Source organism: Nuphar pumila, chromosome 5 (assembly GCF_984573655.1).
Source record: "Nuphar pumila chromosome 5, dmNupPumi1.hap1.1, whole genome shotgun sequence".
NCBI classification, from domain to species: domain Eukaryota; kingdom Viridiplantae; phylum Streptophyta; class Magnoliopsida; order Nymphaeales; family Nymphaeaceae; genus Nuphar; species Nuphar pumila.
Window position 1 is genome coordinate 34895683 of NC_143253.1, and position 12614 is coordinate 34908296.

At 37.5% G+C, this 12614-nt stretch overlaps 1 protein-coding gene across 5 annotated transcripts in view; it reads right to left on the minus strand.

The window, feature by feature from the left end:
• Positions 1 to 888: 888 nt before the first annotated feature.
• Positions 889 to 12614, minus strand: part of LOC149837351 (alanine--tRNA ligase-like) — a 172619-nt gene continuing 160893 nt past the window's right edge. The window contains exons 13-23 of one of the 5 annotated variants that reach the window (XR_016431900.1): positions 10615 to 10737; positions 7755 to 7898; positions 7601 to 7672; positions 7399 to 7474; positions 7179 to 7321; positions 6960 to 7068; positions 6687 to 6874; positions 3436 to 3525; positions 3168 to 3353; positions 1356 to 1527; positions 889 to 1199 (exon numbers count right to left, since the gene is read on the minus strand). Coding sequence is in view for 4 of the 5 variants with exons in the window: in XM_090005979.1 (XP_089862105.1) it covers positions 1128 to 1199; positions 1356 to 1550; positions 3168 to 3353; positions 3436 to 3525; positions 6687 to 6874; positions 6960 to 7068; positions 7179 to 7321; positions 7399 to 7474; positions 7601 to 7672; positions 7755 to 7898; positions 10615 to 10737 (1398 nt within the window). In the remaining variant the exon portion in view is untranslated. Of the gene's footprint in view, positions 1200 to 1355; positions 1551 to 3167; positions 3354 to 3435; positions 3526 to 6686; positions 6875 to 6959; positions 7069 to 7178; positions 7322 to 7398; positions 7475 to 7600; positions 7673 to 7754; positions 7899 to 10614; positions 10738 to 12614 lie in introns of all 5 variants that reach the window. The other 4 variants (XM_090005980.1, XM_090005979.1, XM_090005981.1 and 1 more) reach the window with 4 other exon arrangements.

The following is a 12614-nucleotide window of genomic DNA, read 5'->3' on the forward strand; positions in this document are numbered from 1 at the left end:
CCCGCCTAAGAGGCGAGTTGGCTGGTCATGTCAGGTTTTGCCACCCCTACCTTGTACTACATCTAAATCTTCTCAAAAAATGACACTTAATGAAATCATTTAAACCTACTTGAGATGCATAAACACTAATAATATTAATAATATCCGTACCTAATACTAATTTAATAAGTAAAATCCTATCACCCTTCCTACGGACCTCAACTTAATTATCGGCTGTAAAAATGATAAAACGGCTGTAAAAATGATAAAATTTAGTCTGGTTCATGTATTCCTTATAGGATCCGGGTATAGTTTTTTTATGGCAGGTCCAATTAAACCCAGGTATAGTCTGGGTCTGGTTCTCGAATGAGGTTTAGGTCTGGTTTCACCTGAGTTCGAACCAAACCTAACCCATTGACACCCCTAGCTATATGTAAGTCACCTTTTTCTTGCATTTGACTGCAATTCTGGCATTCTTTGGTTACCAAAATATGCCAAAAGATTCTTATTGGAAAGCACTTGAAGAAACAAACAAACAAAAAACGGCCCCAACACGTACAGTAACATATGCGGTTGTAAAAGTGTTGAGTTGAAGACCCTGGATCAAATCCTGCTGGCGGTTGTGTTCGTAGGTGGGCCACATAAGGCAGGGTAGTTGTGGGGGCCCACCCAGGGTTTTCCCTTGCTTTGGCAAGTGTTCCTCTTCATCAAAAAAACATATGCAGCTCAAAGGACAGCACTTTCATGCTCATTTGCAATATTGACATGAGCAGTTCATTTAAAGAGTAATGATACTGTCAAAAAACAATAGAACAAACAAAAGCTAGCCTCCATCATGTGCATACTGTAAGTAGAGGAAAATTCAGGGAAATTATGGGTGTGCTTTTGGGGAACACTTCACGTTGCATATGGAGGCAGCAAGATCTAAAGACTTATTTTCTATTAGGTCAGGAAATCACCACTCTTCATTTACATCGATATGCATATGAACCTAATCACGGTACATGCATACAGAAAAGAAAAAATCTGTTACCCATTTGTAATAACAAAGAATTAGTGCCCATATAGATGGACAGTTTCCCTTGCCATGCAATTCTATGGCTGCCCGAGTTAAATTGATCTCCACGGTTGATACCTTTGCTTCTCCCTCATCTCAACCTTATTGCCGCGAAGTTTGTCGCAATATCCATAGCCTCTTCAACACGTGATGTATCAGTGCCCTGCCATACAATCATAACACGATTAATAAGGCAAAATCATTAGGGCCCATAGTCAGGAAGCCATCTATCTTTGTGAATGATGCATAATCCTAGCTTGCTCACTGAGAATTATTGGCGTTTAAAGGACAGGCAACTGCATCAGGAGAAAATTCTCACCTGGCCTTGCGCAAGTCCAACTTTGACTCCACCCTTGCCTTCGCTTTTGCCTCCACCCTTTCCTTGAAGTGGCTCCAGAGCTGCCTTCAGCCAGTCTACTGCAAGACCTTTTGTTTCTTCACATTCGGGCACCCCCGCACATACCACAGCCTTGTTAGAACTCTCATCCGTACTGAATACCATAATTGACACACCCTGTTAATCACACATGAAATACTGTTTGAAATATACTGGGATCTTGTAAGCAAAAGGCGGCATATAACAAAAGAAGTCTGCACAAAGAGCAAGGATGCAACTGATTGGACATAGATATTGCCAATCTGACATAATCAAATATAGGGCTGGTAAAGGACTCAAGCTTGTGTTCTTTGGTTCAAAGCGAGCTCAAGCCCATCCAAGATTACTCCATCATGAGCCTGGACAACACACACACACACACACACTCAAGCCCATCCAAGATTACTCCATCATGAGCCTGGACAACACACACACACACACATATATATATATATATATATATATATGAAAAGCCATATGTGTTTTGCTTTTATTTCTGGTATTTAAGTAGAATCATACACATCCAATCACAAACTTTAACATGGGTGTAGCTGTTAGACATTTTGCAAGTTACTTCATTGTGCCCACGTGCCATATTCAAAGCTCAATGATTCACCTTTGACCCTATGAGAATTTATGTGGACTATATAAATTGAGTCCAGGTCCCACAATTTTGACCGCCATGACAATTCGGTCATATTATCTTTTTTAATCAGGTTTGGTGCCAGCTTAGTTGTCAAAAGCAGCACCTAGGCGCAGGGCCACCGCTTAAGCTTATAGGCGGTAGGGCCCTGTTTTCCCGCTTAGGCCTGCCTAAGCTGTAGGGGCATAGTTGTTATTTTTTCTTTTTTTATCTTGTTTGTTCTTCCTTTCTTTCATTTTCTTCTTCTTGCACCCGCCCCAAACCCTTTCTTTTTCCCTCTTTCCTTTTATTCATCTTTTTTTCCTTTTCTTTTTTACCTTCTTTTTTTTCTTCTCCTTTTTTTCTTTCTCCTCCTTTCACCCTTCCACCTTACCTTTTTCTCTTTTCTTTTTTCCTTTCTTCCATCATTTTCTCATTTCTTTTTTCCTAATATTTTTTCCCTTTTTTCTTCTTCCTCCTCTCACCCTCCACTCTTACTTTTTCTTCCTTTTTATCCATTGTTTCTTTTTCCTTCTCTTTTATTTTTGCTTTTTACGTGTATGTCTGTGTTTTTCACACACACACACACACACACATATATATATATATATATATATATATATATATATATATATATATATATATATATATATATATATATATATATATAATGTTTTATGTTCAATGTTATGCAAATTTATGAATTTTGTGATATATTACATTGAATTGTACACTTCATTCATAGTTACAATCATACATTTATTACTAATTTCACCATTTATTGTAATATTTGTGTTTTTCTTGATGTTTTAGTTTTTTTATCCTGCTTAGACTGACTAGTCCCACTTAGGTCCCGACTAAGTTTCAACTAGTGCTTATGACAACTAAAGGTGTCAGTAGGGTCCAAGCCAAACCTGCACGGTTGTAGGGGACAACGGACTGGCCTAGGGTCAAATTTTCAGCCCAAGCTCCACCCATAATATCTGGGCCAGCTGCAGGACCCTATCTGACCATTGACATATCCATTCAAGAGGTCAAACAAGATCGCTGAACAATCACAATGCAACTGTATCAACTTAACCAAGCAAGAGTTTGAAACCCATGGACAGGAGCTCAAAGAGAGAGGTAACAACCTTCTGTTTTTCCAAGACTTTATTAACTGCCTCACGGACAGCAGTAGTGTCCTTGCCGACTTCAACACGGACTACACAGAAAGCTTTTCCTTCTGATGCAGCGGCCTCTGCAATCTCAGTGGCCTTTGCAATAGCTTTCTGTATATTTTCTTGACCAATCTGTTTTTGTGCCTTTCTGATCCGATCCTGATAAAAGAAAATTTAATCAATTTGAAGCCACCTGACAATGAATGAAAATGGCATCCTCTAAAAACACAGTTCTACTCACCTCCAGAAGGGAGATCTTGGCTCTAAAGTCCGCTTTCATAGCAGCAGGAATAGTTACTGCATCCAACCGGCTCTTCAAAGAGGCTACTCTCTGATATGAAAAATGAACTTAAATATTTTAATACCAATATGTAACATCTAAATCTTTTAACAAGTATCAATATGTAACATCCAATAGACAGAAGAGATGAATCAGAATAATGTAGGAAGAACATAACTGAAAGATCTGTCAGATTTTTCCAGCAGAGCTAACAGAGTTGAAAGTTTCCAGCAAACTCAGGATGATTTTCAGAAGCAGCACAGGTTCTTTAATGCTATAAACAAGCAGGCATATTAGAAAATGAGTACAATGGTATGCACCTCTCCAGTGACGCTGTCATGAATAGGGTTTACTTTTGGATTTTGCGATACGATACACACTCGTATCGTACTATGAGTGTGTATTGTACCCGTATCGGGTGTATCGTACGATACACTCTTGTATCCTGTCATATCGTGCGATACACCTTCGGCGCACTTTAAAAAGGCCACAAGTTACTTTTTTCATTTGGGTTTTAAATACATTTTAAGGACCGACTTCTCCATTTGTTTAGAGGTCATTAAAAGTGCATTTCCACCATTTTTTACATAAAGAAGTGAGTTAAGGTAAAAAAAGTGCATTTCCACCATTTTTCACTCAAGAAAATTAGTTAAGATAAAAAATCTTTATTATGAGTAAAATTACAAAGCTACTCTCTAAAAAAAATTCACATCGAGGGGTGCTTCCCCCTTACAACCCCCCGCCAACTTAGGCCTTATACTCATCCAACAAAGATGGCATAAGATGATCCGACATGGCAATGGGATACTCAAGTAATGAGTGAAAACCGTTTGAAAATCAAGTGCAACTATTGTCATAATAATTTTTTTATATAATAATAAAGTATGAGTCTTGTGGCATGTTCTTAATTGCAAGATATTTAATATTTTGAATTGTTCTTGTGATATAGTTTATATTTGATGATGTTTTATGCAGATCATAGACATAAATGCTTCATATGTGATTTTGTGGTTGTATTTTGTATAATTCATCATTGTTCCATGTGATGTGATTTTTTAAAAAAAATTGCTATTTTTTCTGATTTTCTTAATTATTTTTAGGTTTTTTGAAATTTTTTTATTAAATTTTTACGGTACAATACGGTGATACTTTGTGCCCGGCCGATATGGGTAACTATACAATACTTACAACCTTGGGGTAAACATGTGTCCAGTATGGTAGATAAACTGGACGTATACCCGCCAGGAATTAAATTTTTTCAGGTTTGGCTGGATAATTGTCATATTCTCATGAACTGATTACACCTGTATCTGAAATATACCTGCCTTGTATGAACCATGTACTTGTGCATCACGTATCAGGCTCAGGCCTACCAATACCAAGTAGTGGAACGAAAATCATTTCAAAAACCAAATAAAGGTGCACCAAATATACTTGAGAAACTTCTACCATATATTAAAACTCATACACATCAGAACTTCTAGGTTAATTTTCAATGGGTAAGAATCTTGGGTGCCATACGAGGTGTTGGAGAAATCATGATTATCCAATAAACAAACTCGGGAGGGCTAGATGTTAGTGAATGTTTGCAGCTGATTATGAAGGACTTGTAGAGCATTCCCATCAAGCCTAACCAGCACGTCAACAACAAGCAAAGTACAAAAATCTTGGAGAATGCTACAAAATTAGCAAACATGATAGCCTTAGCACCAACCTTTTCTGCTTATGTTAAAAGAAAAAATATAAACTATAGTATAATAGACTAAACTATAACAGGCACAAGAGGTTAACCGTGCATTTGAGTCATGGTACTGCTCATTATAAGTCATCGTTTGTTAGCATTTTTATAATATTGCATTGTTGGGAAATTTTCCATTTCTTGTGGAAAAAATTGGGTATGAGATCTGTTAATAGATACTATCTGTTCATGTAAACACATATCTGATTTTGTGTCCAGATATCCAAGTCTAGATATGCGACTTTATATCGTTAGACCAAGACCGACATGAATCCCAAACAGTTCTCCGCTGGGCCAGAGCTAACCCATTTCCAGGATTACATATAAGATAGAATTTATAGCTGTTGGGAAGCCAATCAGCATCATCTTGTCTATTCAGAAGCTATACTCATAAACTATCTAAAACAAAAATTCTTGAATAAACCTTCACATTATTAAGCACTTGTAGTAAGTGTTTGTTATTTTTTGAGAATCATTGGACAAACAACACAAAAATAAAAATAATAATAATTGTTTACTCATTTTAGACTTTAGAAATCCAGTAGATAAAAACCCTTATGTAAACTTTATCCTAAATTGAAATTTGTCACAAGTAACCCTACCTTGGATTTAACTTATAACACCATCATATGAATGATACATGGAAGCTAATGAAACTCTGCAATAGGAAACCTATAAATGATCCCTTTATCTAATATAAACTCACCTATATAACCCATGTTCCAACCTTTAATACAGGAAATGTATGCTGAAGTCTATATGGTAAAATATCTCAAGACTCGAAACATAATGGTTGAGGGGGGAGGGAGACAAAAAGGAGACCTTTCAAACCAGGAATCTGAACAAAAAGTATTTCAAATAGATCTGATAGCAAAGTTTAACTCTGCATATACAACAAATACTTAAACAAAAATAAATTCAAAAAGAAAATTATCCTTGAAGTACAACAAAGAGATAGAGGAAGAGGAGGTGGGGCAGGTGGTGTTAGTGTTGGGATTGTGTGACAAAGAAGGGAATGGAAATAAAGATGAGCAGGGTGGGGTTGAAAATAATCAAAACTATGAAGGAGAATTGGAGGCAGAAATAATCCAAGTCTTTTTTTATTTTCTGACTTATAGACTAGGTCCTTATTGGACAGTTCCTGCCTCCCTGGGGCTATTTTTGAGATTTCAGGCAGGTGGGTCCGGAAATCTCCTTCAGACTGTTTTTGGAATATCAGGCAATAGATGGGTCTCAATGAAATTCCCCAATATCTCTCTTGGTGCACACAGAATTTTCCTGAATATGAAATATGGCCACTACACAAGCATCTTCTCTAGAATTAAAACACAAAGTGTCAAGATAAAAAAGAAATGCAAAAGAATTCAACATCTAGGGCCACACAAAGATCACCAGCATAAATTGTTGAACTTCCATTCCAGAGGATTTTGTAACACCACAAACTATAGCCTTGAGAATAGAAAACACATAGTACCTTCTCTAGCAAAGTTCGTTCTGCCTGGGATGCCTCATCTATTTCCTGATCAAGAAGGCGAGCCATCTCCATCGCCTTTAAGGCACATTCAGTTGTAACAGCAGTTATCCTTCGTACACCCTTGGCAATACCCTCCTCAGACAATAAGGCAAATGCTTTGGCTTCTCGTGTATTCGATATATGGGTTCCTAGTGTAAAAAGAGTCAATTTCTTGATTTAGTGAAATAAGACAACCTTCATAAATTGTCTGTAGAAGGCAATAAGAACACTTACCACCACAAAGTTCTGTAGAAATTGAGAGCCATTCCCTGTTCTCTGGATCAAGCAGGATATCTTCAACTTTACGGCCAATTGAGACAACCCGAACTGGATCAGGGTATACCTGTGTTTCACTCAAATGTGTGAATATTACAAAATAATAGTAACATTATTAGCAGAACAGTATTTAGTTGAAACTTGCATGTTCATACCGTCTATGCGCAAAAATTTTACCTCTCCAAAGACAGCACGTAGACCAGCTATTCGCTTAACATCAACAAGTTTTGTCTCACTTGCAAATACATCCAACTCATCTTTTATCTGATCGTTTACAATCATCTCAATCTTTCTCAAATCCTCTGGAGAAATAGGCTTTACTGCTCAAAAGAACCGAAAACTCCTGATCAAATAATGCACTAAGCAACCAATACAAGATAAAAACACAAAATTTTACCATGGGAGAAATCAAATCGTAATTTTTCAGGTAGGACAATAGATCCCTTCTGATCAACATGATCACCAAGTACAGCCTGGACATGAAAAGCCCGACAAACAGATATACTGAAAAACATAAACCAGCAAACACCATCCAAAAAGAGCAATGACCGTTAAACTCAAAGTTCTAAATGAGGAATTTTCAGGCAGGATCTGTATACCCTAAGAGCAAAATTTAACATGTGGGTGCAGGTATGGTTAGGGGCAATAAGAGTGCGTCTTCCATAGTCAACCTGCTTATATCACCAAGGGCGGTAATGTTACTAAATATAAAACATAGAATAAAAAGAAGCAGAGAGCATGTGCTTTACATACCATACAATTCACTTTGTCCCCTATAGAGAATGAGCCAGTCTCCTCGACAATCAAACCAATGTGAAGGACAAAGCCTCCAGAGATTTGAACATTGCTAACTTGGAATGAACCAGATGGTCCTTTGAGAGATCCAGTATCATATATCTGAATGAGGCATAAAGAAATAAAAAGTTGCACGTTTACACACACACACACAGAAAGAAAGAGAGAGAGACTGCAGTGCAAGTTTGCCTCAATAAGGTAGAACTAATTGACAACAGGAAAATTTTTGAAAGCACACATTAATAAGCTCCCTTGTCATTCAAATTTTCAAGCTTCAGCTTCCCCCTCCCATTTCAATAGTAGACAAACTATTTGCTTACATAGCTGATCATCTTACTCATATGAGCCCTAAACAAAAAAATTTAATGGCATGCATGTGTCCCTAGATAAGGAATTGGTTAGGCAATCAATGATTCGGTTTTGATGGGTCTCACTATAACATTAAAGAACCAAATGCAGAATAGGTTCCTACATCAATCCTATCCCCTTTAATCCCTGTTTCCCCCAGACCATCATAAGGATTTTATGAGGAGAAAAGGAAATTGAGAGAGAGAGAGAGAGCATGTGTTTGCAGCCAAGAAACAAAATGGAGAAAAAAGAAATGACCAAGTAGTTACCCGAAGATGGAGATAAAAGGATACAAGTGTAATGAAGCAACCTTCACAAGGTACAAGATATCTCAATAGGCACTAAGGCCGAATACAAGTCTCAAAGAACAAAGCTTACACCACCAAGGGCTAATACAAAAGCATAATCTCACAATCACAAGAGAACACATAAAAAACAATACTTTTATTAATAAAATTCTCTTAACTATGTCACAGGGATTCGGCCAACCAAGTGCCGCATCCGTGTCGACGTGACGCGATGCGGGTGCGCATGCGGCACCCGGTGCGGTCAACCCGACCCTGAGTGCAGTCAACGCACCTAGGGTCATATTCATCCAAATTTTAGACTTAAAAATAATATCGTCTGATGAAATGGGCTTGAGCCTAAGGATTAGGGAAAACTGTTTTTCCCTCTTTCCTGTCTTCTGAGTTTCGATGCTGCTGAGTTGCGACACCCCGACACCGGCGACACCTGCTACCGTCCGGTGAGCACAAACTCAGTCTCCATCTCCAAGGTACGTTATTCTCTCTCGTTCTCTCCTTCAATCTCTCTCTCTCCACTCGTCTCAATCTCTCGGCCACCGCTCTCTCTCTCTCTTTGTTTCCCCATTTTCATACTGCGTGCCTCTCTCTCTCTGTAGTCAATCTTTTCCCCTTACTGTGTACCTCAGTCTCTGTCAATCTCGGCTAAACAAGCCCATTTTTGAAAAAAAAAATTACCCATTTTAGGAGAAACTCAGTTCGGCTGGCTCGTTTTCTTAAAAATCTATCTATTACATAGTTTTTACATGTGAAAACTATGTAATATAAACATTATATTGTTTATACATCGATATATTATATTAATATGTTTGTTGGGACGTTGCAAGTTCGAATCCTAATCGTATGGCCCGTATGGGGGTCTGTCAAAAAAAATTGCTGCTTTAAGCAGCCGTTTTGCAAAACATGCTGGCCGAACTGAGTTTTCACAAGCCCAGCCAAGCCGAACTCAGTTTTTACAAGCCCAGCCAAGCCCGAACTCAGTTTTCACAAGCTCAGCCAAGCCGAACTCAGTTTATTGCATGCATGATGATGTTAAAACTTAAAAATTATATATATATATATATATATATATATATATATATATATATATATATATATATATATTTGCCCTCCCGCACTCCCACACCCAAGTTTTTTTAAAGTGCTGCACCAGCACCAGCTCCCGCACCCATGTGACATAGGCTCTTAACAGGCATATGACATAATGGGAAAGAGGCCCATATAAATACACAAAGTGAGCTAGTCGTTAGGCATTCACAACAGCTAGTCTAACTAGCTGTTAGACTAGTCATTAGACATGCCTAACGGCCAGCTCGACAGCTAGTTCAAAAAAACAATAAAAAATATAAAATACAAGGAATGTAAAAAAAAATACATAAAGAGATAAAAATATATATATATTTATAAATGTATACAAAGTATATACATATATATATGCAAACACATACATAACCATGTATAAGTGTATATACTTACATACATAACCATGTATAAGTGTATATACTTACATACATGCATACATATATATATATAATTACACAAATATTTAACAACAAGATCTAATGCAGAATATAAAAGATTTGGAATGGAAGTATGAAAAAGTACAAGGTAAATCAGTTGGGATTAGAGCTACAATATATACCTTCCTTACTTTAAGGATGAAGTGGTTTACTTAGCCAAGTTTAGCTGAGAAAATCTACCATACACTTGCCAAAAATAGAATTCTGTCCTCATTTCACTTAATTATGAACCATTAACCTAAAATTTATCATAAAGCTCAAAAAAATAAGCAAAATTTTCCCAAACAAACCCTGAAGGATTCTAGGGTCTCTGACCTCTTCTTTGTCCTAAACTTCAAAACATAAAAGCTAAAATTCTCCAGACTAACCCAGAAGGATTCTAGGGTCTCTAACATCTTCCTTGCCCTAAATTAGGATCCAGATGTGCATTATTTTTCAACATTCAATCCATGCACCTGTCACAAACATTCGCACAAATGCTTCCCAACATGCAGTATTATCAACATGAAATTATTCATTTACTGCTAACACAAACATTAAAGATATCTTCCCTTATAGTTTCTGCTAAAATTGAGATAATTCAAGAGAAACAAATTTCAATTTTACAAGCTTCATTCAGCTATTTCTTTCCAAGGAATGATATATTACTTGGCCACCTTGTTCAGCATAGAAGTTGGTACTCTCAAGAACAATACCGACTTCAACACCTGCAGGGATGCTCTCCAAAAACTCCTTGCCATTGTAGATTGCTCTGATCATACTCTGATGGCTCTGCAAAATTATTGCAAAAGTAGACCACCAGAATTAGAAGCACAACTTTGCATATCAGTTTTAGTATGAACTTGCCCTACTACAGAAGAAATAATGCAATTAAATCATAAAAAGAAAAATGAAAAAGATTTTAGCAGCACATCTGCAAACAGAAAAATAAAAGTCGCACAAATAAATTCAAGAGGAATTAGAGGCAAGCAAAATATACCATTTTGGAAATTGAAGAGCTTAAAAAGTAACTGCTGCTGCCATACCACATGGAATCTCCTTTATGCAATTTAAATATAAATCTAAGTTGACAATTGTGTACAACTTATAGACATTTTCTTAGATCTTCTATTTATGCTTTTTACATTTATTTGAAACATTAATGAAATTTCCTCTTTCTAAAAAATTTTAAGATTTTTCCTCAGATTTTTGCTGAGAAGAAACCATTAGTTTTGAGAATGCACCTCGGTGAAAATCAGCTCATGGAAATTGGTTACTATTGATAAGACTAATAAATTTGCCAGATCCTAAATAAGAGAAAAATAAGGATGCACATGAAAGCCAATATAGAAAGTGGCCAAGGCAATGACTCAATTGGGGCTGTCAATATCAGATTTGCTTTCGTATGTATCTGGTTCAGCTTCCACAGGAAACAAGGAGAGAGAGAATGAGAGAGAGGGATGCACAATGGTTGGGGCGGCACTCAATAGCTCGACCTCCAAAACCCTAAACATTATAAAGTAAAACATATACAATGATATTACAAGAATGCCATTAATGAGGTTATATTGAGCATGTGTTTCATTTAACATGCGTATGGATCTGGATCCAGATCCATACGCAAACTGTATTTTAACACCCTCCCTCAAGTTGTACGTGATTTTGGAGCATGTACAACTTGCTCTTCAATAGCCAAAATTGACGTCCTGTTAATCCCTTGGTAAACAGGTCTGCCACTTGATCTTTTGTTCGAACATGACGTAGTTCTATCTCCTTTATCTCGACTTTCTGCAGTATAAAATGTTGATCAATCTCAATGTGCTTCGTTCTGCTATGCTGGATAGGATTACATGCAATGTTTATTGCGTTTTGATTGTCACATAAAAGAAATGATTGAATAATTGTCTCCCCAAGATCACTCAATAAGTGTTTAATCCATGTGGCTTCTGTCGTGCCTGCAGCCATCGATCTGTATTCAGCCTCTGTACTCGATCGTGCCACTGCCTTTTGTTTTCTGCTGCTCCAGGACACTAAATTTTGTCCAATATATACACAATATCCAGAGACAGATAGTCTCTCATCTGGATCCCTTGCCCAATCTGCGTGTAACGCCCCAAAATTTTTGACTTGTGATTTCGAAAACCTTATCGAAAAACCTTTCAACGATTTAAAGTTTAATATTTAAAAACAACAGCGGAAGACATTTAGAAAGGGACACAAGTCAACAATCCTGGGTACGTTAGCTGAAAAACCATCATTCACATGTACAACATCTTATTCAAGTTCTGATATTAACTGGCCTGTGGGTACGCACAGACGCGAAACGTAGAAACAACCGAGACCAATCCGGGGGTTTATTATGTCAGGTGTTTTCATTAACCCGGATGGCTGACTGAGTCCGCTCCTAAGGGGACGGTCAGTGACCAAGAGAGTAAATCCCCAAAGGCATTCGTGGCCCATGGATGCATCCAACTTCTGCAGAAGTGCCTGGGAGTTACCACCTAGGATAATTTATGGTAATCCCAATTCCCCTAACTCCGATGACTGGGGAAAGCCGAGTCTTTTGCTCGTGGGGTGGTTGTTAACAACCTGTCCATCGGAGTCTTTGTACCATCCATCCTCTCCCTTGATGAACCGTGAAGATCGGATGGGTACGACGGGGGTTTCTT